This window comes from Blennius ocellaris, assembly GCF_963422515.1.
Source record: "Blennius ocellaris genome assembly, chromosome: 21".
In the NCBI taxonomy this organism is placed as follows: Eukaryota; Metazoa; Chordata; class Actinopteri; order Blenniiformes; family Blenniidae; genus Blennius; species Blennius ocellaris.
In genome coordinates, this window is record NC_137670.1 from 14,043,856 (window position 1) to 14,071,488 (window position 27,633).

Consider the following 27,633-nt stretch of genomic DNA (forward strand, 5'->3'; position numbering starts at 1 on the left):
AGTTTGCTATTTTGAAATGTCCCTCAAACATGATTTATCTTGATCTGTGTTGTCAGTCCGGGTTTGAAAGGCATCAAGGACAGCAACTCACTAACTCGGCTGTGCAAGTTATAATAACACTGTGGCAGGTAGGAAGTTGTATTATTTAAGTAAACTGTGGGAGTTGGCTGTATTTATACTTCATCTGAGGAGTTTTCCTTTTTCTACCCAACTGAGACCAAACTGGTCTGTATGTGGCCCCTGAGCTAAAATAAGTCTGACACCCCTGCACTACATGGTGAAAAAAAGTGTTTTTTTTCCGAAAAGTAGTTTGTTCTGTGACTGTTACTAACTTATAATATTTAAAATAAGAAGCACGCGTAAGTCAAAATATATTAATCACACCATGCCTAGTCAATAAACCACGAAATGTCACATTTTAAAGGAATTGTCTAAAAAAAACAATGTACTTTTCACATGTTTGCGCGTTCTGCAACTTTCCATCTTATCCTGTCCTGTTGTTAACTTTGATTCCGTAATCAAACCTGTTAGGAGTGTTTTTATTGGGGCGCCATTATGTTACAGCTTCAGTTACATGATTGGTGTTTTTTGGGGTTTTTTTTGTTGTTTTTTTCAAACAGTCACAAATGATTAAAAGTTCCTTCCTCCTATTTTGCGCGCACAGTGAGAGTTATTATTAGACTGAATTGAAGCGGCCCCGTGTCCTCCGCTCTGAGCGGTGGGCACCGAGCTCCTGCATTGAGTTTGACAGCCTTCACACAATATTGTGCAAGGGCGCTCCCTTAGCTTCTCATGCTGGTTAAATGTAATATGGCAGATGGATAGTATTTGCAGGGAGAGCGGGGGTCTCACCCTCCCTCTCACTCTCTTTTTTTTTTTTTTCCCTTCTCTCTCGTCGTCTCTTGCCAGTACCTCAGACATTTCAAGGGGGAGAAATATGTATCAAATTAACTCTTAGCAACAGGGCCTCCGAGCTCCCTGCCCTTGTCTTTTCAGCAATCAGAGCTTTGTTATTTTAGCCTTTCAACCAAAACCCAAACTGGATTCAATGGCTTCAGCAATTACCTGTAATTTTCCAACCTGGTGCACGAGCTTTCACCGGAGCCGCTCCAAACAGTGAAAGATTGTCTCCTCGGTCCCTCGTTTTAGTGTTAAGTTAAGTGCTATAATTCATTTACATCCATAGAGTGGCACGTTTGGAAATGTTCACTTCCCAGCAGCGGGAATGTCCGCGCCGGTTCGGTTTCTGGCCTCCCGAGTCCCTGAAACTGGAAACCGCGCGGCGGCGTGGCGCGCTCCCCACGCTGAACCTCTGCTTTCTACATCTTACCCGTATATTAATATGTTCTTTCAAGGCGGTTCAGGAGACACGACTCCGAAACCTTGACATCTGTTTCCACACGGAGGACTTTCATCCCGTTTTTCCATCGACCCCCACAAAACTCCCCTTTCCCAGTCCCCATCCTCTGCGTGAACCGTGTACACCACAACAGGAGCTCAACTTTAGAAGCGCGTGTTTGTACGAACCAGACTGATGTTTCCCCTTCAGAGGTACTGAAGGAGAGAGAACTGCTCGCACTAAAATGCTAATTAAGTGCAGTGTGGCAGACAAGGACACTTGAGAGTGTGTGCATTAGTAAATTTTAACTCCCTGCAAACCAAACAGTTTGTTCTGGGCTAATCTCCCAATGATGGGAGGCAAGAACAACAGTGGGAACCAGAGAGAGTAGAAATATAGACGGGCTTTAGAACTTTGAAGCGAGCGATAAAGGAGAGCATGGTTTTCTTTTTCATTATCAAGATAACACAGTTTTAGGAGAAGAAAGCATCTCTTCTGGCTTTTTTTTTTTTTTTTTTTGCTTTTTTCTTTTTCATTTCATCTCTTCACAGAGGTAACATATGGTATCTGTAAGAGAGAGTCGGTTGGTGCTATGCAGTGAATTATTTTGCGGATTAGTATTGGCATTTAAATGCTCTTGGCTTTAAATCTTGTCTGTTTTAGATCTTAAGTACATTCCTTGGCATCCCGCTCTCCTGCTCAGGCTGGCCTCTTCCCCCGGCCAACACATTTTTGAAACTGTAGAGCTTAACAAGGGAGCAAAAGGCAGCCATTGGAAAAAAACAAAAAACCCTGAAGCTGATCTTGAATTACTTTTAGTGAGGTACCACTCAAACCCCCCCCTCCAAAAAAAAAAAACCCCAGTCCCTTCAATGTTGTGATGCCAACCAAATCTTAACCTCAAAATGGGGTCAAAAACCTTGTTTTTCTCCTCCGTTTTGAAGTAGCGCCCGCCATTACTTTGCAGCGTGGAGGCGTCTGAAGTTAATGTAATTACGGTCTCTGATGGTGGTACAAATTGCAGGCTGGCAGTGTGACACACCCTCCCCTCCAGTGTTGCCATAGCTGTTTCTAATGTCTTGTTTTAGCCATGCTGATTAACTTCGGCCAGGTGTATTCGAGTTTTTCCACATCTCTGTATCCCACACGTGCCGCGGTACGCCGTTACAGCACGGGTGAAGTATATCCCCGGTTAAAAAAAATATATAGAAAATAAAAAATGGGTGGTTTTTAATCCAAGGGAAAATGTTTTGTGAATAAATTGTGCAGCAGTTAGTTAAGTGATAACTCTGCCCGGTTGTTAAAACCAGTGTTCGTGCCCTGGAGATTCCCGCCGACATGATAGCCCCCTTTGCCTCATCTCCAAGCGGCTTTTTTAAAAGCATGGCCCTCCCTTCTGTTCCCAGTACAGTTGGAATCCCTCCAGCTCAGAAGAAGTGGATGAATTCCTAGATGTCTGATAAGCTTCACCAGAACATGATTCTTAATGGAAGAGAGGAGAAGAAGAGGCAGATGCTATCAGTGTGCTTGAATTGCCTCGCAGCCAGATCAAACATCCTAAAAGTGCGGCGAATGCTGAATCATGTCGCGGGGCTGTTACACATTTATCTTCCTCTGTTGGTTTAATTGAACTTGTTTCCAAATGAAACCAACTGGCCGTTTCAATGCAAACAAAACATCATTAGCATTGTGAACCCCCCCCCCCCCACACACACACACTTGTTTTCCTTTGAAATGAAAAGCCTTAAATGAGTTCTTTTCATCCTTGTAATTTTTCCCCTCCACTCAAGGCACTTTGTGACACCATTAATCACTTACCTCTGTTTATTTGTCCTCTTTCTTTCTCCTGTGCATCGAGCCAGAGAGTAACACTGAACCCCCCCCTCCTCCCCTCCTCCCCACCCTCCCCACGTCATGTGTGAAGGTCTTGTTTGTCCCTGAGTGTTTGTGTGTAAAACAGCAGGACCTTCAGGATCAGAGAGTAAAATATACCTCGCAACACTAGCGTGGCATGCCAGAGGTGTCTTGATGGAGATGGAGTCATACTGAGCTAATGAAGCTCCAAACCGCGGCTATCGATCCACCTCGCAACGGTGCTTCACAGAGATAACTGAGGAGTGGAGCAGTGTGTGGCATCACGCGCGCTCTGATCTGTGTGACATCTAATTCTGTGTAATGAACCCTGTGCACCAGAGAGCGTGATGGGGGGGCTGTCTATGGTAATGACAGGGATAGCATGGCCGGGGCGGTTAAAAAAAAAAAAAAAAAGAAGCTTTGAACCACTGCCGGGTGGCTCGCAGGGCTTCCCTGACAAAAAAAAAAAAGTTCTCTACTAGAACTAATTCAAAAGCTGTAAAAAATATTAAAATCCTGTGACTCGCTCTAATACAATGCACTTCTTTGTTGAATGCCGTGTTCATGAGTGTGTTCTTGGTGCTGTTTTTGGCTGGAGTCTGTATTCCCACTTCTCTCCATTGTAACTGTGCAATTCCCATTCTTGCCTGCTGCTTACAATTGGCAACTATCCTCTGCCTCTTCGTCGTCGTGAAGGAATCCTTTTGTCAGTGCTCTACTTGACATTCTTCCGCACCTTGGCAGTCATTTTTTCTGCAACTGAAGCTTTTTCCCTTTCAACTTGAATCGAAGACCTGAAGCTACATTAGCCTTCCCGCCATCGAACCTTCATGAAAACAAATACGTGACACCGCTGCTCTAGTTCGGGTAATAGATGGATATTGAGCTGCGAGATCACAAACTGTGAGCAGTGAATCAGAGCCATGATGTGGTTTGTGGTCTGCTAGCGTGACATTGTGCTAAACAGGATGAAGGCGCACGGCTCGAATAATGATTCCTGTTTTCAAACAGCGCACAAGTGCTTCTATTGGCCGGCGGAGTCGTAATAGAAACCATATTGATAAGAGTTGACATGGTGAACTTGTTTGCAAACAAGTGGCTGCGCGCACTCAACGGTCACTTGATTCGCTACAGCTGCACAATCTATTATGATTCAGTACGACGGTAATGGAAATAAATTCTGCCTGCACAAAGGTACTAATAAAAATGCATCTGGGAGTTTAAATTTAGCTCTGCCGTGTATATTATGTTGATCCACCTCTCGGCGTAATGCGGCCCAGTTTGGCATGCTTGTAAACATAAAAATAAACATGGAGTTCAAGGGTGGACAACTTTGATTATAGTTGAAAATGTCGTTCTCACTGCCAGAGGAGCAAATTGTAACTGAGCGTTTCTACTACAAGAATATATGAGAAGTATGGCTGCTTATTTCAAAAAGTAACTTACATCCATGTCAATTGAAAATTTATAATCACAGTGTCAAAGAAGCGACAAGACTCGGAATTGGTAGTGCAAAATGAAAACCAAATGAAATATGTGCCTGCATGAATAAATAAGTACAAACTATAAAAAAAAAAAAGTTTTCATTTTTATTGATCTTCCAGCGCTGCGTTTAGTAAAGTGACCCTGTTTGCTTAGTTTGGTAAATCTACAGGCCAACCACATCCAGTAGTAATAGTGTAATAGCACATGACATCTCATGCAATTGTGATCAAAAAGACATCCCTCCCTGTAAAGTCACTTATTTCAGGAGGTTGACCTTTGGTCCACCCATATATACACACTTATCAGTGGACAATATCATCCATTTTCACTTGACCTGTTGAACATTTTGTATTTAAAGTTAATGTGATGGAAGCGGGAATTGTTTGTGAAGGTGTTTGATGGACTTTGTCGGAGCGTCTGGAAGCCGCAGTTCTCGTGGGGTGTTTGTGGTCTGTGATGGTCGGTATCGAGCAAAGGAAGGGAAAAGTCCCACTGCATCACCGACGGGACACAAAAGACCTGCTGCTAACGTCCACCAGATCACACCAGTTACCAAAGCTCACCTGCAGGGGGTCTCGTGGAGTTCATGCCCCTCAGGGTCGGGGGCCGTTTCGTCTGTGAAAGAAGTGAAGATACAATATAATGGCGAAGCAGTGTGTGCTCCACTTAATTTAAAAGCTTTTGGGCCAAACTGATCTGAGCTATTATACACATCTATTGAAGTGTACATCCAGCAGCAGCAGTTGACTTACAGTTATATAAATTTATATATATATATATTTCTTTTACAATACCCACCTTTCCTTTGTTTTAATCCAGCAGCTCTCGAGGGAAATATGCGGCTCTTCAGCTGCTAATTACTGCGCTGTGATCAGCGGCGAGTCGCCGAGTCTGTTTGGTGCTGTCTGGACAGATAGCGTGCTGTCAGGTGATTTCAACATCTGCCTGCTGCGTCGCATAACATAGATTAATGCACAAACTTAACTGTTGAGATGAGATAAAAAAAAAAAAAAAAGAAGACAAAAAAACACTTTAGATCATGAAGGGAGCTCTAAGTGTCTTGACGTCTTTCACATTAAATGTAGTCATTTCATCTGTTGCTAATATCAAAAAGGTTGATAATCCCGCTGAGAGACACCGGTGATTTGTAGTTGCATAAATAAACCAGAGCAAAAATCTTGGGATTTGATTAAATTTAGTGCAGTGGACATAATTACTCTTTTCACTGAGGTGGTGATGGTTTAAATTCCCTCCATCATTCCTGAGTAATAGGAAGTGTCAAATAAAACCTTCATGACACAGTGCTTTGAACACTCCCCCTTATCCCTGCTGAATTAAAATAGACCTGGGAGGAGAGCGGGGGGGGGGGGGGACTTTTCCTTTTCCATGACCACCTCTGCTGCTGGTGCAAATGAAAATGCCCTTCCCAAAATAGATCATTTTTACCCTTCAGATGTCCACTTTTATTTTAAGCACGGTGACACCATGTCATCCATCACGCCCGGCTTTTCAGACGTGAGCAGCCTCGGGGGGCGAAAACACTGATACAATGCAGGCGAAGTGTGATGGCGTGCTGCCGCCGTCTCCTTCTGACTCCTATGGTTAGATTACCACTAATTTCATCTCAGAGTAGCATTTAGACATTTTCTTTGTCTCAGTAAAGTGGAAGTCGACCCCCCCCCCCCCCCCCACCCCCTCCCACCTCCTTTTCTGGGGGGGTAAACATTGAAAATGGATGCCCTGCCTTTCCAAGTCTTCCCTCAAATTACCACTTAGCACAGCCAAACATCGCTGCACATTATTGTCTGCCAGGAAGAAAGAGCATCTCTGAACGCTTTATTGGATGTTTTGGCTGGCTGGAAATTGTACGAAGTGTACCCAGCACTTTGATCGTCTTGACCTGGAAATGTGATCGTCTCCCCACTTCACAGGGCTCCCTGACACCTGGGAAACTGGATCTGCTATTCTTGATACGTGATCTCCACCGCAGGACTAAAGACTTAACTTCTCCTGTTTCGTAGTCAGCGGAGACCACTGATGCTAACTGGAATTTCACGTGGCTCAGACTTTTGGCTTTTTTTTTTTTTTTTTTTTCTCCCACAAGCCACTGGAGTCGCAGCTTTTTGGGAGTCTGGTGGAAAGAATGGCCCGTGAGACTTTTATGAACGAGATTCCTGCAGAACTACAGTGACTTTCAACCCAGAAACACACCATAAACTTTGTAAAAGTGGATAATTTATTTATTTATTTATTTTCCATGTTCACATCGTAGCTGATTTTTGGCAGATGACCGTTTGCTTACTTTACATTGATTCAAACCACTTTTTGGGCTTAAAATAGTTTGTTTTTTTTAGTCCTCTTAAACCAAATAACAGAGATTAATGGAATTTTTGAAGATGCTACATGAGCACGTCTCCTAATTGATTAAGTCTCGAAATGCTCGACATTGGAGTGACTTTCTAACTCGGCTGCACGTTTTCAAAGAGGCAGTCGAATCGCAAAGATCGCGGTTTAGCGTAAAAGCGTGCCTCGTTTTATTCCAGCATTTTGAAGCCATTCTCCCTAAAACGTGTTATCCTTTGGACTAGCTCGCAGAGAGTTTTTTTTTGGAGACGCCCAAAACACGCTTAAAAAGGAATTAAACCTGTAAGATTTCGTATTGCATGGATATAATCCTTTTAGAAATCGGTTACGTGTTCAGAGCGACTTAGTGCGATGGCATTGGCAGTGGTACCGAGGTTAGAAGTAAATTACACAGAGCCAGCGTGTGATTAGAGAAGCTGCGGCACGGCTTTTAAAGTTCACCACCCCTCAGGATATTTGATCGAGCCACCAGCCTTTGATCAGTCTTAACATTACGGTAACCATGACAGTTTATTTTCAACTACCAGAAAGGGGGGGAACAAAAAAAAAAAAGAAGCCCATTTGTGTCAGAAAACAATCTTCCCTTCCTCTGACACGTTGGCACACCGCAAAAGAAAAATGTCAGGGTCAGTGATGGGCCATTAGCCCAGAGTGAGTTCCTTTTGTGCTCCCAGACCCATTGAAAACACCTTTTTAGGCTTGAACAGATGGTGCCGTGACACAGCAACCACAGGCCGACCTGGGTTTTAACTTAAAGACACTTCCAAAACGCCATAGGACATACAAGCCCACCGGAGGAAGGCGAATTGTCTGCCCAGAGAATGAATGACACCATAAATGTGTAATAAAGAATTCACCTGCTGTATTGTAATGCCTTGTACTTTTGATTGACTACACAGTCACCCTCTATTCATCGGTATTATACCCTTTTCTTTCTCGTGGAGGTCGCTCCTCTGTTGCTGCAAATGTCATAGTGCTTTAATGAGACCCGCACTGTAGTCCACAATGAAAGCTTTTCAGCCAGATTAAATGTATCACTGTGCTGAAACTTTCCTTTCCTCTCCTCCTCCCCTTTGCCCCTATTGTGACACGGTGGTTTTACAGAGCAGCTTGTTGCTGAAAAACAAGGTTAAGAAGATCGGTATCAAAGGAGGAGTGTTTTTGTGTGGCTTGCAGGAGAGTCTCGCTTCAGGTTTCCACCTGAAACACAAAGGTGTTTTCTTACCTGATTTGTATTCATTCACACAATGAGTGGGCCTGCCTCTCTTGTTTCCAAGTAAGGAGAGTCCAGACAAGACTTTTGTTCGCCCTATCATCGGATACGTGCATGTTGCTTCCTCCAGTACGAGCTTTGGAGCCTTGCCACAGGCTTTGTCCTGGATGGATTTTTTTTTTTTTTCCCTACCCTTTTTCCTTTTCTTTGTTGCTCTGTGTATGTTCTAAGAAACCGTTTCAGATAAACGTTTCAGTGCTGCCATTGCTTTTTTTTTTCTTTCTTTTCCCCAACCGCTCCTGGCTCCCCTGTTTTCTCAATAATATCAAGCCACGACTCCTTAAAACTGCTTTGACAGAATACCAAAACCCGCAAATTAGCAGTTTAAGTGTTTCAGTTCATATGAGCCAGTCATACTTAGTCTTTTCTGGCCCCGGTTCTTGCTGTCAAAACACAGATAATACTGCCTGTGCCCATAAACGCATTTGGTTCAGTTAAAGTCAGTCACACTGCTCAAAACACAACCGTAGTAAACATGATTGTCTCCTGACTTTTTGTTCTAGGGCTTTTTCCTGACTGTGTCCCCGGAGTCCATCCTCAAAGTGGCAAAGCACGCTTCAGATAAGAACAAACTCTTCTGCTTGAACCTCTCAGCGCCGTTCATCAGCCAGTTCTTCAAAGAGCCTCTGATGAAGGTTATGCCTTACGTCGACATCTTGTTCGGCAACGAGACGGTAAGTGACGGGAGCCGTGTTTCAGCCTGTGTTTTTGTTTGTCTTCCTGTGTTTACCCACCTGTAACTACGTAACAGCCGTGATCACGCAGTTTGTTGTTTATACGTTGTGCAGCATGTTTTCACTGGGAACCACACACACACACACACACACACACCAGCCGTGCTTCACCTCTACTGGGAAAAAAAACCTTTCCAGTGCTTTACAAATGGTTTAACATTACGCAAAAGAAGATGCTATATATTAAAATACATTTTGATATGGTACATTATGATACTGTAGGCTTTGATTGAATCCAAGGTAGTATGACACAATACAGACAGTTATACTTGTGAAAGTGATGAGCCATCCATTATTGCAAAACGATATTTGCCCACCTGCTTCTCACGCGAATATTTCTAAACGATGACAGTGATGGGACACCGCCAACCCTCCTGCATCATCCACCCACACTGACTTTATTTTTAAAATAACAATTACCGAGTTGCCCTGAGAAAGCACGATAATGGGATATCATGTGGCAGGGCAGCATGTGATGCAGTTCAACTTCATTTTCCATGTACTATGAAATTGATTCAGTGTCCTGAGACGGTTCTCTTTGAGACTAAAACTACAGCTATACAAAAAACGTTGCATTTTGACGCATAAAAATATCAGAAACTCGCATCATATTTTATCCTCAAGATGGTCATCTCGGATGAACTTTTCAGAACCTTTCACTACGAAGTGGTTGATGGTGGATCAATAGGCAGGTCAGTAGTTTCTCCGGGGTGGTCAGGCTCTCAATGAGACACTTTGGTGTTATTTTGTTATCACATCCATGAAGCTTCTTTGAAGACATGCCAGAACGAGTCCTTTCCTCTTGACGTATTTTTTTTCCCGAAATGATGATCCGTTCATCTATCCGTCCACCCTGTATTCTACTTTCACCACCTTGGAGAATGACTGGAGCTGATCCCAGCTGACCGAGTGAAGGATGTTTACACCCTGGATGGGTTACCAGTCCAAACAGAGCACACACAGGCAGACAAACACTCACATTCACAAACTTTTGGGCAATTTAGAGTCAAAATCTGCCTCAAGTGCATGTTTTTGGACCGTGAAAAGAACCAGAATACCCAGAGAAAATACATTCACCCAAAGGGAGAATATGCAAGTTTTCCACAGAAATGCCCCACATCCCATCCGACTGTGTGGCTGGTGGTCGACAGTGAAATGCTTCAGTAGCTGTTGAGTAGATGATTGTTTTTCACAGACATCCGTGATTCTTAGAATTATGAATTTTATTGATTCGCCGATTTTTATGTGCCCTCATGAACTTCACTCTCACTGTTTTGTAAAAAAAAAAAAAAAAAAAAAAAAAATGTCAACAGATATTAGATTAAACAGAGTGCCTATACTTGGCAGAAGCGTCAGCTCTTTAAGTGCTTTATACGGTAAGCTGACACTTAATTCTCTCACCTTGTTTCAGACTAAATCCTAATGCCCCGTCTTCTGTTTGATTCAGCTCTCGGTTCCGCTCAGTATTCATTAAACTTCTCACTTATCTCTGCCTCATAAAGAGATGAATAAAAATTAGCCTGGCAATCATTCATGTCAGTCACGTCCACCGCTTCACGCTGGTTGATGTATTGATTCCCCCCCAGCTTTGTGTGAGCGAGTGGCTGTGCTGGAGGTCAAGCTGTGGTCACAGACGGCGACGCGGCTCGTCCGCCGGCGGGCCGGACGAGCTGGACTCCGAGGCAGCGCCCGGACAAACTGCACCTTCGTGGGGGGGAAGGAGGAGGAAGTGGTTCACTGGACTGAACTGGCCTCCCCGCTGCTAAAGCTACTAAACAGAGCCCTGTCTCCAGGTTAGAGATGGGGTCCACAGAGCAGGACAGAACTGGAAGAAACTGCTCAGCATCTGAGGATTTATTGCTCTTGCTGACTTCAGCTTTTCCCCATATTTTTTTTTTCTGTTCTTTCCACTCCCAACATAAGACCTCCCTTTTACATATGCACCCCTCTCTCTCTCTCTCTCTCTCTCTTGCTCCCTAATTGCTGTGAGGAACGATTCTGTCTCCTAAAGCTTGGCGTAGATTTTGCAAGCGTTATGTATTTTCAGGTGGGTGGTACTGTAACTGTTTGCTTAAGAAGTTTGCTCACACCTCCAGTCATTACAGTTTAATGACTCTGGATAATTGCAATGTATGTTTGTTGAAGGAGATTATCTTTTGGAGTCTCTGTCTGAGCTTGCTCTCAGGAACTGAACCCGGCTAAGAGCGTCAAACTAAGAGTTTGGGAAGAAGAAGAAAGAAAGGAAAAAAAAAAAAGCAACAGCAGATATTCACTGCTCAGCTGCCTCAAGCAGTGAGGTCTTCAAAGGTCTATATAGAACTAATGTCTGTCCAGAGTGTTTTGACTCCTTTTGGCCTTCCTCTCTGGGAGGAGGGAGCGGGGAATGACTGCTCATACAGTCAGGCCCCAGACCTCCCATTGTGCACAAGCCAGACAAGGTTGGCGGTCATGCAGTGGTGCATGGTGAGTGACGGGCAACAGTGCTGCCTCGCCCCCTCCATCCCCCCCCCCCCCCCCCCAGGCCGTCCTCTCACCTCAACATCCACCCCCCGACGTGATGGATAAGCCTCAGCCCCCGATGCTTTCATAACAAGTCAGTGACAGTGGAGATCATGTGGACTGACTCCTATAGCCTCGCAGAATGTGCCATGAGGGAAGGCTAATGTGTCTGCCTGTCTCTGGCTTCCTCTCCCACACTTACTGAGTCACGATACAGAGCTGCCCTCAGTGGGGGGGGTGAAATATGTTTAAAGCAGCTGCAAGCTTTCAGGGTTACAAAGTGACTAGTGCTAAATTTGAGCTTTTCTTTTTTGACAATCAAGACTTATATGACATGACGTCAAACTTATTTCCACCAGGTTACAGCTCACTTGTGATTGTTTGAAATTCTAAAAACAAGTCTCGCAGCCCCGCAGATGTCCAAAAAAAAATGTCAATAGCCCCTGTTCCTTCTCCTGTTTTCGCCCGCTTCTGATGTTGAAATGTGTCTGTGTTTCTGACGGAGTCTACCCTCGGTAATTCTGCTCTAACTCGATCCTGCTGGTACTTGTTTGAAACCTGGCATCAGCAGACCCTGCCTGGCCTACCGGCAGCCTCGTGCTTATATAATAGTCTCCCATCCATTCTGTAATTACTGCCTTTTTGGGGCATAGTGTAGTGTCTGTTTCGTTGGCTGGTAGGGGGGTGGAGAGGAGTGTCGTCTCTGTGTTGCCAGGGCCTCTGAGACGGTGCCGACGGAGGTGCATAGACATCAGACGCTACTTCACTTAATTGGCAAACATGTCGTGTGATAACCTGGGAACAGCGCAGGCCTAATTGAGTCCTCCTGTGCTGTCCTCCTCTGACTACCTGACATGGAACCCAGGGCATTACATTTCCCTCCATTTAATGGCCGCAGTTAATTAGGCCCGAATGAGGGAATCATTACCGCTGGAAAAACCACATGCCAGTGGATTCGACGATAAAATTAGCCACAATTTGCTTTTGCTATTTGAGCATAAGAGATAAACCACACAATTGGGGGGGGGGGGGGTTGGATCATTACTGGTGGATTTGTGTGATGGAATTTTAGACATATCATAGACAAATGAAACGATTAATCAAGACGGGATTAATCACCCTGACTGATGTTTTTCTTTAGCCAGGATTCACGGCTTTCTCAATTTAGATTATTTCAGGGCTTTTTCTTTTCCTTATCATGGAAAAAGGTTTTTTTTTTTTTTTTTTTTACCATGAGGAGCTTAGTTTTTTTCCCCCCACATCCAACACTCAACAATCTCCACACTCCTTGTCCATTAACATGATGTGCCACCCCCATACAGGAGCTCCACATGCTTCCCATTGCTGTCCGATGCATTGTGCGGCTCCACACGCAGAGGGAGCTTATTTATATGGGTCCCAGCCCTGTCTTCCATACCAGAGACAGCCTTTGTAATTGAATACCCAATAGGTGAGCCATTTAACAAAAGTGGAAATGGCATTCGGCTATGTATTAATGCCTTTTGCTGAGGCAAAAGGAGCCATCATCATTTCAATGTTCAAGCTGTTTTAAAACAGCATTTAGTCTGCCATCTCTCCAGGCCATTAGAACAAAATGACACAGATTTCTTCCTCCTCTGCGCTTTGTGTGAATGTTCCCTCGTCTTGTATTTTGTCTGGTTATCTTGCTTATTTTCCCATCCATCCCTCGATACCTTTTCCATGATCTAGGTGGAGGGATACAAGCAGCTCTACAGAAGGTTATTGTCATGAAAAGCCCCTGAGGCCTTTTGGCTCTCAGCCCTATTTTTCTCCATCTGCATGCAGCGTATGTGTGTTGGGGGGGGGGGGGGGCTAGTGGTGTTGGTGGGGGCTCTAATGATTTTTCCAGGACAGGCTGAAGTGGGTGTACAAGTGTATATATACACGTGTGTGTGTGTGTGTCTGTGGAGATGGAAAAAAAGAAAAAGAAAAAAGAAAGGCAGGCAGAGGAGATACACGGGCAATATGGCGTCATTTCTTAACATCTCACCAGATTCGTCATCTGGCTTTGTTTGTTTGATAGACTGCTTGGAAGGCTTATCTCTGTGGCAGGGCCCGTGGCTGTTTATCACCTCAGTGACGTGTGCGGGACTGTGGAGGTACGTGCTCTCTGCTGTCAGGATGTGTGGGTGATGGCAAGTTCACTAAAGACCCCTTAGGGCAAGAGGGGTGTTCTTATTTCCCCTTGACGGCTCACCCACAGCGGACTGGAGATGTGCTCCTCAACGGCAGCTTGAGGAAAATAACCCGTCTCGCTGCCTAAAACAATGAGATGCTGGAGCCAGATTAGCGTGTTACTGAAACAGCTTTCCTTTTAGGCTCGTCTCTCTCCTCCTGTCAGAGCTGTCTGCAGAGAACAGGGGAGAACATGAGACATTAACCTCTATGTGTTTATTCACGAGGCCCCACAGGCCAACTGGGAGGGCGAACACAGAACCATCTCTAAAGCCGGCGAGGCGGAACAATCACAATGTGTCATTGGAGGAAAAGACATGAAGTATTAGCTGCTGCTCTCCTTTGTGTCTTTCACAACTGAATTTTAATTGAACGTGCTATTTCTGCGATGAGTCACATGCCTGCAGTTCGGTGCCAGAGTACGCTGACCTTCAGTGTGACGTACAGTCACCGAGTTGTATGATGAGTCATGGCGCGCATTAGCTGTGATGATTTGCTAAATGGAAAAGCCACTTTCTTTTTATTCCTGTTCCTTTTTCTTTCTCTGTTGAAAATCAAATCAGTGGGGGTTTTTTTTTCTCCCCTGAATATTATCAAAGACAAATGAGTCATATTGAGAATGTCCTAATTGCTTTCTAATCACTTTTGTCATACAGCTGGTCGCAAGAAAAACCCATTATAGATTCTTAGCATTAACATGAGATGAATCAATTAACTGAAATGTCAGGTTTTTGTTATAGTTTTTGCTTTCATTGCACCAGCAATTCTCAATTGGTCAAACAACACGTTTTATGAATGTATATTTTCATCAAGTCTGCTTTGTAATTCAATTCTTGCAAAGTTCACCCACAATGTCCATTTTAATTCACAATGGGCAAGTGGTTCACTTTTGGTGCATCAGTTCTGAACCACTCGTATATGATTATCGTCATAAAGCACTTGTTAGTAAAGCCATCTATGGCACCACTGGTAAATGGATTTCACTTGTACAGTGCTTTCCCAATGCTTTAGCGGCCCCTAAAGTGCTTTACACTCTTAATCAGATTCAGCCATATACTGGCACATAAAATGCAGGCGGCTGCCACCAAAGGCGACCAATCCACCAGGACCAATTTGGAGTTCGGTGTCTTGCTCAAGGGCACTTCAACGTATAGACAGAGGGAGGTTGGGGGATTGAACAAGCAACCTCACGCTTGAGAGACGACCCACTCTGTACTCAATACTTTATATTGGCATTTATATATTTAAATTGGAATTATATTGAAATAAAATGGATTGCAAATGTACCAAGAATCGCGTGATAAACTAAAGGTTATATCAGCAGACTCATCCTGTTCTGTGTTTTTGAACATGAAGGACATGCAAACCGCATATGAAAGGCCCTCCCATGCCCAAACCCTTTACCGAGGATAGTTTTCTTTTCCACTACACAACGGTGCCTGACACATGTAATCATTGTATTGCAAATTGTACAACCAGCAATATGTGGAAAATCACTACAGAGACATTCTGTTGAATTCAGCCATGAGTTGAGTTTTCAGGAATCATTACATGAAGTTCGATAGAGCTGCTCACACTGGTACACTGCAAGCTACTGGCAGTCTCTGTAGGTGAGGCTGAAGTGGAAAAAGTGTGTCGAATAGAGGACAAGTAGATTTTACTTCCTGTATTTTCATTATAATGGACGTAATGCATTTGGAGCCATTGGTTTAGATGGTTTTTCAGCAGGACATTAAAAGTACTGGTCCCATTTTTTTCAAAACATGGAAGAACTCTTAAGGCCATAGCTGTGGCCTTAGTGCACATAATACATTTTGAGAAAAGTGCATTAAATTTCAGCATTTAACATCTACTTTTACTTCTCTGCAGTAAAACAGAGGGGGAAAAAATGCAGGTGGTAATTGTATGTTATTATTCTATTACTCTACTGGTCTGACCCAATTGTGATCCAATCAGGCTGTTTTTAGCATCTAAAGTAAAATGACTGTGACAGCTGATCCAACTCGTGGGCTATAATAAAGAATTTTATTCTGGTTACATCAATATGGCAGCTTAGGAAATTTATCTAATTCCCATACGCATCTGATAATCCCATTTATTTGTATTTGAGATATGTAGTACAGAAAATATCGACCATTCTTGCAGAATGAACTTTCAGGACGACTTTTACAGGGTATGCAAAGATCTAAGTGAGACTCTTGACAGTTTTGGAATGCATCTCGACATATACTATATCGTGGTTGCAGCTGCAAATTAGCACATCATAGAAAACCCGTCTCTGAGCCTTGATGGGGTTCACCAAGCGGTTTTCCAGTTGCTTATGAGTTTAGCTTGTCAGAGGAAGAGAGAGTGTATTGCGTCTTTTCAAGAGGCTCTCAGCCAAAAAGGTTGGGAACTACTTAACTTGATCACATCAAGCGTGGCTACAATTAACCCATCAGTCTTTTGATATGTGTATACAGGCCGGCGAAGGATTCAGTGCAGGAGAGTGGTCTCTCTCTGACATTCCTCTGTTTTTCCTGGCTGTCTGTTTGCGAGTCATGGTACTTTGGGAGCCAGCATGGCTCCACCAGAGGAGTCCGGCTAACCACTGTAATTGTGCCGTGCAGAAGCCACCTTCCCCAACCCTGGGATTGAACCATGAAATATTTGAAAATGCCGGGGTTAAGAGAGAGAGAGAGGGGGGGGGGGGTTCGTTGGCAGAGCGAAGGAAATGTGAGACCACAGAGCATCTTTATAACAAGGAGGCAGATCGAGAGCTGGCCGGGCAGCCAGGGCACGCAGCGGAGTCCTCTGAAGGAGAATAATTATGGATGTAAGAGGAGATATTGCGCTGTGAGCAGATCAATAGTGCCCACGTTCAGCCGGTGCTGAGGCCAGTATATTTCTATGACAGCGGGAGACGGCGCAGGATATCAGCTTGTTGCTCCAGGGTCTCACAGAAGTTTGAATACCAGCGGGCTTCTGCGGATACCCTCGCAGGCCTGATGACTGTCGCCCTCCCAAATCACTGCTGCTTGGAGTTTGCACGGCTGCTTCCCCCTTCTTCAATCCTCTTATCCACAGAAAAGTTGGCGGGAGGCTTGGCCTTTGTCTTCTCATGATTGTATTCCCACAGTGCAGCGTATACAGTCATGTTTTCCAGTGGAGGACTTCCCACTCTCCGATTGGTCAGGAAAAACTCCCAATAGGAGGACGACAAATCAACATTTATAATCTAGCAAAGCCGCATAAGCGGTAGATTGACTGTCGCATGGAACCTGTGGGATTATTTTAGAAATGTCACATAGTTTAAGCTGCCCGTTGCTCCTCCTTCAACTAAACGAAATCATTGTTTTCACTCATTTATTGTCGTCGTTCGGTGCCAAGAAAGCCCCTCCGATGCAGCCTCGTGGTTTGTGTCGCTCTCCCTGCGACATTAATCACGTTCTTCTACGCGTACATGCGAAATTATGTCGTCTCCTTGTTGAAAGGCGCCTTCCCTTCACGCAGGTTTTCATCTGGCGCGCGGCCATCTCAGGCCACATCAACAGATGACACATTGAACATCATGTCAATTTTTGTTTGGCCAATTTATTCTGACAAAGCTCTCATGTCCCCTAAGCACACAAATGGTTTGAATTATTTTTTTTTTTTCCCCCTCCCTGGGTTTTCATTGTCTGAGGCATGCAACTCCCTCCAGAGCAGATCTTTGTTTCTCATTAGGAGGTAAATAGAGCAGGCCAAATGCTCACATGTTTATTATACACAGGAGGGTATGGTCACTGTTCTCAACGGTTCCCTACAGGGAAAAAAAAAGCTGTTTGCTTTTTCGACCTTTGTCTGAAGCGCCTGCAACCAAACGCCTGTTGAATTTACCAGATAATAAGCTGTGAGAAACCGATGGACTCCGAGGAAGTTTTTAGCACACATTAATAAAAGGCTGTTTTTCACCAGACTGAAAAATAAATGTTGGGGAAATAATCACAGTTGAAGAGTTTATTGGTTAAAAGGAAGTGCATGCAGAACAAAACAAAGCTATTAAGAAAGTATGTGTTCCTTCATACAAAAGTGGAGTAAAATTAGAGAATAAGTAAACCGAACCGCACAAACAAGCTGGAACATTTGCAACATGACAGAGGCAGTTATTGGAAAATGTAAAGAAATATAAAACGAAGTGTATTCCAAGTTTTTGATAACACTTGAATTAAAACTAAGTATTGGAAGGACAGTGTGCAGTTTTAAGTTGACAACCAGCAATAACTGTGTGTTTGGGTTTTGTTTTGATTCACTTGCTTCATAAGCAAACAACTTGTCAGATTTATACATTCTGCAAGCAAACACACACACACACACACACACACACACACACACACACACACACACACACACACACACACACACACACACACATTCACTTTTTGCACATTTAGAAGTTTAGAGAGACGTGAAGGCAAAACACAAGCAGATTAATCTCTCCTAAAGCGATCAGTATTGTTTCAGCTTTGTAAAATGTGTATTTATGGAGGATCTCATCGCTAAGAAAATACGCTCTCAAGGCCTCAAGCCGCTGCTTTTTCACTCAAAGGCTTGAGGGAAACTTTAACTCAACAAATGCTAATCATTTCCAAACTGGCTGTTGCTTCCACAACAGATTATTTTTAGTACTTAAACTGCAGGATAAATTTATGTAATGGCCTTGAAAATATGGCCCAAAGAGGTTGTATTAAGATTGTATTTCAGTTTCCTTTATTATACATGAGCTATGCTCGGCATTTACACGAGCTGGAGATGCTGAAGAATTCAATCAATTAGACCTTAACCAAAGAAACTTCCAGATATTGATTAAAACTCTCTTACGCAAAAGTAAAACTTCATTGGAAAATAAACAAAACAAAACAAAAAAGAAACCATGAGTTCTCAGTTTGTTGAGAAGATTGTACTTTTTAAAAGTTATATTGGCAAGTGCAGGTTGTTCTGCTTGCCCCATCAATTTGTTTTGCTTGTCTTCCATCGCTCAATATCTCAACTTTGGAGTTTTGGATGGTTTTATAATATAGACCAGGGCTGCCACAGGTTTTCAAATTGCAAACTAATAAAAAAAAAGACTAGTGCGGAAAGATTCTGCTGCAATTATTCATAATCTATGAATGCTTTTGAAGATTTTTGACTAATTTCTATTGAAATAACACTTGAGTTCACAACTACACAACAACTAGATTTAATGTTTATCAACTTTCTCGCTCCTTGTGTCGCGCAGATGTTTTATTCACGCAAACTCAACAATCAACCTTCAACTTTCTGACAATTCATGAGGTAATAACACAATTGTGTATACTGCACATTTTTTCACATCTGCTGCCAATGGCAGCAAACACTGAGGACATTGAAAGTTGGTCAACCATGGTTGAACATGGGAATCTGTAGAATAACGGTATATTAACATTGGAAACAAAACACCAGACAGAACGCAGAGAGACAGACAACCACACACTATCACACCTGCAAGAGTCACCAAATGGCTCCAAATCCATATTTTGGACTCTGAGTGAAAACTAGAGTACTCTGGAAAACCCTCTCACACACAGGTAAAACATGCAAACTCCATAAAAATAAAAGATTTAATTAAAAAAAACAATCCCCAAGCCAAACCTGGACTAGAATCAGGGATGTTCTCACCATGAGCCAAGAGTACAGCCCTGTAGACGATCAGTATAATTACATTAGACAGATTTTCTTTTGTACATATAAAGGGGCAATCTGAGAAGATGATTGAACTTGTAAGCGTTGCCAAATAACTGAGACGACTTTCTACTGCAAAGTCCCGCACAGAAAGACGAGGCAAAAAGACACGGGAGGCAAAACTGGAGCTCATAAAGACTTATGGCCAAAGTAATACCAACACTCGGAGGGAAAGAAAAACATGCACTCGAACAAGCGGGGGGAAAGTCAGACAAAAGAGGCAGCGAATTAACCGAGGAAAAAGATCCAGATCCAAAACATCTGGAACAAGTCTTCATGGAAGAGGGAGAAGTCACGGGATGGCCGACGGTCCAGCACAAAAGAACCCCGAGAGTGTAGGAAGAATAAATCATCTGATAATCTGATCAGATCTGAGACGCGGCGGCCATGAGAACGGTCTCAAATCTGCTCCATTATTGGTGCTTGTTGAGCGAACCAGCTCTTCCACTGTTTCCCCTTTCGTGCACTTCCTTTAGAGATAGCAGGTTTGTGGTAGTCCGACGCTGTGGGCTGACCCCTTGTTAGAGCCCAGAGGTGAGATGTGTGATAGAGCCCCTCAGTACTGATAAGGCCATCAGTCTGATAACTACACCCCCACCCCACCCCCCCACCCCCGCTGCACAAAGCTGCAGCCGCCGCTGCCACAGCTTCCATTAGCCCCGATGGACTGAGCGAACGGCTGCCTGGTCCCTCCTGCTCCATCTGAGGTTACATCCTCTGTCCGGAGCCGCTTATATGCAAAGCCTGCTTTCACATGCTGAGATTTCTCAGATAGCTCAGATATTTATGTCGTGCACATGTTTCCGATTGTTTAACCTTTGGACCCGTGCTGTAGGTGCTGCTGCCGTCCCCGCAGGCTGGGAACGAGACCTCTCCGCTGCCCTTGTAGGCAAGCTGAGATAGATAGCAGAAGCTGTTACTCCAGGTGCGTAATGCACTGGCAGCCAAGGGCAGTGTTTGAAATTCGTCACATGAACGCTCAGGTCAAACTTGCACTTCCTTTTAAATTTGAACAAATCTCACATGAACTATTTTCGGGGGGTTCATTAGCATCCCGTTTTCTCTTTTCCTTTATAGAATGTTTATTTTTAGCTGCGGTCTGATGTGTCAGAAACCACATATGCTGTTGATTTGAGTGATATGAGTCAACATGTAGTAATTATTCCTTGTGTATGAAATGAATTGTGTAGCAGATTTGAACTATATGTAAGCAGGACAGAAGCTGATCGCAGCTTTTTACTTCTGATGTCTTTGTGCTTTCCCCAGCTCTGGAAAAATGCCTCAGCCTTTTCTTTTTTTTAATTTGAAGTGTTTCAGTCAGACAGACCTGAAAGAAAGTTGTTGTAATGATCACAACAGATCTTGACGTTATATAATTATCGATGAATAATTCTGAAGTTATTCAGTCATATTACAGATGTTGAGACATTACGCAAGTTCAGCTTCACATGACTGTTCATGTTGAGTTTACACACACACTCACCACAGAGAGGCTGGTGTCAAATTCCAAGCAGTTGATGCTGCATCTTGGCTCACTAAACCCGATACTCTTGTGAAACCAGCTTAAATGACGCATTGAGCTGAGCATACACACACATTTGCTGCTTTTTCTTGATCATAACTTACAAACCAGTGTTCTTCTCAACTTTACTTCACTGTTTCAATAAAGATTTACTGCGGAATATATAAAATGTGTTTTTCAAACTGAGTCATGAAAGCCTACCCGGTGGTTCTGTTGAATGTTGGGTAAAACAGTATTTAAATAAGGTTCATTGTAATGATCGGTCCTTCTGCAACAAAACAACGTCTCAAAAGTAGGATTGGAATCACTGAAATTTACTGGACACAAATATTTGCAATCAGCACAGCGCTGTTTCTCGGCAGTTGTGACATTTCAGTGCATTTAAATAGTGAATGTAGCCTGAGGCGAGCAGAGAGATTTGACAGAAGTTGCAAATTAATATCTTTTTATGTACTGCAGACGGTGATGCAAATGTAAATGGATCGTCTCCCAGTAACAGCACGACTTGGTGAACTGTGGGCAGACTTTTATGAAATAAATGGGAAATAAGTTAACACGGTGCTTTTTTTACCAGACACTGGACAGAAGACACTTGGAACCAATGCATTTGGGAGTAAGAGAACGCTCTGGCATGGATTCCGATTGAAGTGGCAGATGTAAACCTGTCGGTGCACAAAAACCGAGTCGCAGATTAAACCTGCGAGATGGCATTGAAATGCGGCGAAATAACCAGGTAGAAATGAAACATGCCTCTTAATGGCCCAGTAAAAACCCAAAGTGAAATACCATCAGCTGTTGTTGAGCAAATTCCCCGAGGCAGTAAAAGCGACTCCTGCCTCTCTGGAGTGTGTTGTTCCTGCGTGTGTTTACCCTCATGTTGGTGGCATGTCATGCTTCAGCGGGATTGCTGCATTCTCCGGGGAGTCTCGGGAGGGCTCGGTACAGGTGATTTATTCCTCCTAATCTGTCCCGCACAGTAGCAGGCGGCCGCCTTCCCTCCACCCAGCGTGAGCGAGGCGCGCTATCAGCTCGCGAGATGATATTAATAATCACCCGCGGTTTGTTATCGGCCCGCGGATCTTTGAGGTGGCAGCTTCCTGTTCGGCGGCGCCCGGACCCCCCGCCGGGGTCTGACGTCCCGACATCTAGGGGGAGTCGTGTTCGTGACCCCGGGGCCAAGTCAAGGGCACCGCCGAGCCCCGCCGATGCTCCGTTCATTAGTCATTCTTCAGTGCCCCCCCCCCCCCCCCCCCCCCCATGCCCCTCCACCACCGTCGCCATTGTCAGCCGGCTGTATATGCTGTAACAACCTGACTGGAAACACTTGAGTTGAATGCCAGATGTTGTTTTTACTGGGCATTTATGAAAGCTGTCTGACTCGCTTCAGTGAAGTCTTACGCCTGCATGCAGAGAAGGAGGTAAATGTGTCATATGTCACTATATATTTTTATATATATTTTTATATATATATATATCTGTAAGTAGTGATAATTGGCTGAGTTATTTGGTAAGCCATGACCCCGTCGTGCTCCATTTGCTTTAAAAGGTTTCTGCATTAAGTGATTTGTCATTTTCATTTGATTTGTCGAGACCTGATAAATTTCTTCTCCCCTGGTTTTGCCCCGTTTTCCGAGGCATGGCTTCCACAATAGCAGTTATCAGTTCCGACCCCTTACAATAGCGCTTTAAAACCCTGATGTCTTTGGAATGAGCCCTTATTGAAATGCCCAGAAAGGAAGGGGGGAAACATGGGGCGTTGTTGTGAAGAACTTGTCAGTGCTATACCCTCCTCGGCGTCGTTCCCTCTCCACACATACAATGTCAAACACAATTCAATTTCTGCCTCTGCATCAGCCCGGGCTAACACGGTCAAGCAAATGCTTATTTTCTGAATGGCCTGAGGGAGTTACGCTTTTCAGCTTATCAAGTTTTATTAACCTTAGCACTAAGGTTTGCTCTTTGATTTAGATTCTTTGGGAAACACTGAAATTGGATTTTTTTTTTCTTCTTCTTCTCTGACTCTCTCCTGCTGTGACATATGCTCGACAACTTGTTACACAGAGGAGGAAAAACTAAATGCTTGCTTAGGTTTGTTTCTCAGAATATGTTATCCTGCAAGCCAATAATGTCTCCAGTTTTCTTATTCCTTTTCTTAAGGGGACTCTTACATGCAGCAGTGTATGAATCTATATGAACGTATAACAAGAGAGGAGAAGAAAAGCGAGACCCTTGAAAAGCAAACAGTCAGTGTGTAAGATTTTAGTAAAATAGAACATACTATGGGATTATTTAAACCTCCTTAAGAGCCATTGTGTTTTTGCCATCATAGACTGAACTACTCATAGCTGCTTAGAGAGCAGGTTGTCTTCTATTAAGCATACCATGTGGCTCAGAACACCAACTAAACAGACTCCAAAGGAGGAATTAACATTTTTACTAGTTGCCTGGCTTCAATTGATGCTTGAAAAGGAAGCGTTAGAGGAGTCTCTCTTTTTTTTTTTTTGAGAATGGGAGAAAGCTGCTGTACCTGAGGGATAAGCTCACGCAGGCCCAGGGACAAGATGCAAAACCCCCAGTGACCGTGATAACCACGTCACCAGGGCAATCCATAAAACCTTACACGCTTCTTTCAACATTATGATCAAGCTGTGAAAATGGCTGGTCCACCTTTATATAACGATATATAATAAAAAAAAATCATTGCCAATTATTGTGCAATTTGCATCTAAAATCACCTCATGTAACATTTTTGTCAAAAAGGGCAGATGTTGTTAGTGAAGGTAAAAAAAAAAAAAACACTCCATTACACCAAATTTACAATTGGCAGCATGCTCGTGAACACCATGGAGAATTGAGCGGCTCAAACGCCAGATGTTTTCATTGGGTGTCGATACAGCTTGAGGTTAAAACATCTTGGTGACCAGAAGTGTCACTCGGAGTGAATGCAGCTTTTTTCGCTTTTTGGAAGTGTAACGGTCAACATGTTTGCATGTGACTTGAAAGAAAATTTGTGAATCGAGCTTAATTGAAAAAAGATGGGGAACATTTCAGTTTAAGACAAATGGAAGCCCGGAGAGCAATCGTCCCGCCGCTTCCGCAGACTCCTGTCACTCACGGTGTCAAAGAAAACAAAGCGTGAAGCTTTGAAAACTGGCCTTTGCATGAAGTGTGTATTTCCTCTTTCATTTTGCTCGGAAAGAAATTGTAGAACCCCCCCCCCAACGACTGGGCTCTGGATTATTAGCTTAAGCTCTCTAAAAATATCCCTTTGACTGTTTAAGCCTCTGACAGCAGCAACATCTCTCACATTCTGATAGCTTTATACTAACTATGGCTGCAGAGGGCTCATGCACTCAGCCCGCCTTGTTATCTTTTACCTTGTTTGCCCGAAGAGGAGAAGGAGGAGAACTTGCAGGGCCCTGAAATCCACAACAGTCCTCTCTCTCTCTCGCTCACTTTTGGAATCCAACTCGGAGCAGATCATCAAAAGACGAGCACGCAATCACAGCAATCTCCGAACAAATGAGATGCTTTTTTGAGCACAAGAGGATTCTGCCCAGATGTCACTCGAAGCACTTGTCATTGTGGCAACAGCTGTAGAAGCACATGGGCCATCGTTTGGAGAAAAAAAAAAAAAAAAAAAATGTCTACCACAACATACCAAAACAGCACACGTCAAATGCGAAGCGTACGCAGCCCCAAACGCAAGATTTTTTGAATATTAACACTATAAGCCCCTTAAGGAAACGTGACTTTAATTGCAAATCGTTTCAGTTTTATTGGCTTGCATGTATAGGCTCAGTAATTGCATATTTACAGCCGTACAATATTTATCCTAGCAATATATTAGGTTTAGCCGAGCTTATAGAACAAAATATTTTTGATGTTGGCATTCATAGCAACTCAAAGAAATTAATAAATTCCGAAAAGGGATTACACTGTACACATGTGGCTCATAGACATTGCTTCAATTATCTTTTCTTCTAACACCCACTCTCTCTCGAAAGGCTTTTCTCACAAATATTATAGCTGCTAACTAGAAAGAGACGGCGGGTGAGGCAGAGCCGCGTGCTGCTCAACAGCACCGTCCTTGTTCCAGCCTTCATTCATGTGTCTCTTTTAAATCCTTTGATATGAAATATTGCTGTTTTGACAAGACATTTTCCGAGCTGCTCTCGTCCCCGCGAGATCCCTCATTCTCATCGGTGATTGAACGTTCCTGAGGAGAAAAGTCAATACGTGGTTGTAAATAAAAGAAAACAAATGTGAGACCTAAGCCCTCAGTAGATTGAAAAGGCGAGGGGGGGGAGGGCGAAAAGAGACGACTACTCTACCTTTTTAGGATTAGAAAAACGGCTTCTTGACTTGCAGCAGCTAATTGTCTGGCCTGTTGCCGTGGGTGCGGACGGGCGCAGGGTGATGAATTGACATGTTGCCGCGATGTTGATCCAACGCAGAGCGCCAACGGGGCTCCCCCCCCCCCCCCCCCAGAGACCAGTAACCTTATTGTTCCATGTCATCTCCTCCCCTTCTGTTTGAGGACCAGGTTGTCAAGCTCTCCCCCAAGGTCACGCAAACACTCGCCCTTCATCTGCAGATAATTGGATTATTTAGAATCAGAGCATCAACTTACGGCCCAGTCTGGGGTCAGAAGTGAATTTTAGTGCACAAGGTTGTCTTGGACGATTTGCCCCATCGCTCCGAGCTGACAAGCAACGGCTTCTGTCACCGGCAGCAGGACCATATCATTGCCTATTTACTACATCGGCCACCTACGTTGTAAATAACGAGCCTGAGTTACTTTGTGAAAGTATTTTCCACACAATTCGGCGTGTTTGTTCCCCTGTAATTCCACGCAGAAATCGCAGATCAGTTAGCAGCCCACTCACCCAGAACATTGCTATTGTCGGCGCAAATGCAATTAACGTGATCAAGTGCATAAATCTATAGTTTAGTTTTTCTGTTCTCAATGTTGGATGGATTCCACTCGTTTCCATTCATCTAGTGTATTGTGAAACATACAATGCTCAGACGAGAAAGGTGCGGACACTCGCTGGTTTCCATTAAAATCAATTACGAGTGTAAATCCTCTTATCTACAAATCACATTCATGATTTTGCTGCCAATTTACACTTTTTCCTGTACAATTTTAGATTTTCAGATGGATTTTTTATTTTTTTTTAACACCTTCTCTCTGGCAGGAATAAGAATGGAGTGACAGACTCTTAAAAACTCAGTTGTTGCAACATGGAATTTGTGTGAATTGTTTATTTTTATGTTCCTTGTTGCTTCTTGGGACTCTACCCATCTTGTTTATTTCAAAATGTTTCACGTTCTTGAGCTCCACTATAGGATGTCCTCATTTTTTGAGTTGAAAACCACATATACTTTCATTCATTCTCTGACTGGAGCAAGTTTCTCGGGCAGCGAGTTGTGAGCGTAGTTTGACACCAGCCTCGTCGCCTTGCCTGCTGCTGTGCCTGAAACTGATGAATATGTGAAGAAATCGGTGACGAGCTCAAATTATTTGTAACCACGTTTTCTCTTCAGACGATGTAATTCTTTCATGAGGTTAACACTCAAACCACTGTTCTAATGAACCACTGCCGCAATAATGTCACTTATGTGAGAAATTGTCACATTCTGCGTAGATTTCCATTTCCGTCACTGTTTAACTGAGTAGATTTTTTGCATTTTGGATCTAAATATAAATGTGTGACTAGAACAGCTAAAAAAAATAAATAAATCTTCAAATAACTACAGTTATACTGCATAAATGTATATTAAACTGACTATCTTGTTGCGCTGCCTGACATCGTGGTTAACATCGATATATATAGAAACCCTAAAGATATGGTATTCATATGGCATTCATATCTGTGAAATGTCAGCATCAGTGTGAAGGTGACACGATTAAAAAGAAACAGCTTGCATGTACATTGGTATGGGTGTATAAAGTGCACCTGTTCTGAGATTAGCTCAATGTATAGCAGGCTGTGAACGCCTGCAGTGCGGGGGGATTCCCGCATACCAGCACATATTCATGGTTTCAGTGCTGGTTTCACGGCTGGAGGCTGAGGTGGCGTTATCTCAGGCTGCCGTGGTAAGACGAGATGATCTCGGGCAATAGTTTAAATGGGTGGGCTGCACGCCTATTAAATCAGGAGTTGGCAAAAGCAACACTAACTCGGGTTACCGATTCTCAAGTGACACCGGCGCACATGTGAGGGGCAGAGGGAAGCGAGATGTCTTTACTTTACACGTCTGGAGTGTGACACTGTGCTCTTATTTGTGCCTCCGTAATTAACTGCTCATTTGTGTGTGCTTTATCTTTTTCCAGGAGGCGGCCACATTTGCTAAAGAGCTGGGTTTTGAGGTGAGTTGACCAGCAATTGCACAGTAAAAAGATCCTAAAGGTTTATTTTTGCTGATAATGAAGTTCTTTTTGGACAGTGATTGATGTGCTATTATACTCTCCAGGCCTTGCAGCAGTTGCTATGGAAACCTGGCAGTCGTCATGGTTTCTTTGTTCAGCCAGCTCTCTGTTATGACGCACTCTGCTAGGTCTGCACCCAACATCGCCTACAGATGTTATTTATTGAATTTTGAAAAGCCTCTTGGGAAGCTGAGAAGTTGGGCATGGTTT

At 43.6% G+C, this 27,633-nt stretch overlaps 1 protein-coding gene across 1 annotated transcript in view; it reads left to right on the forward strand.

The window, feature by feature from the left end:
- Positions 1-27,633, forward strand: part of adkb (adenosine kinase b) — a 120,697-nt gene that overhangs the window by 76,339 nt on the left and 16,725 nt on the right. Inside the window, exons 7-8 of the mRNA XM_080517864.1 lie at positions 8,819-8,989; positions 27,328-27,363. Coding sequence (XP_080373990.1) covers positions 8,819-8,989; positions 27,328-27,363 — 207 coding nt within the window. The remainder of the gene's footprint in view (positions 1-8,818; positions 8,990-27,327; positions 27,364-27,633) is intronic.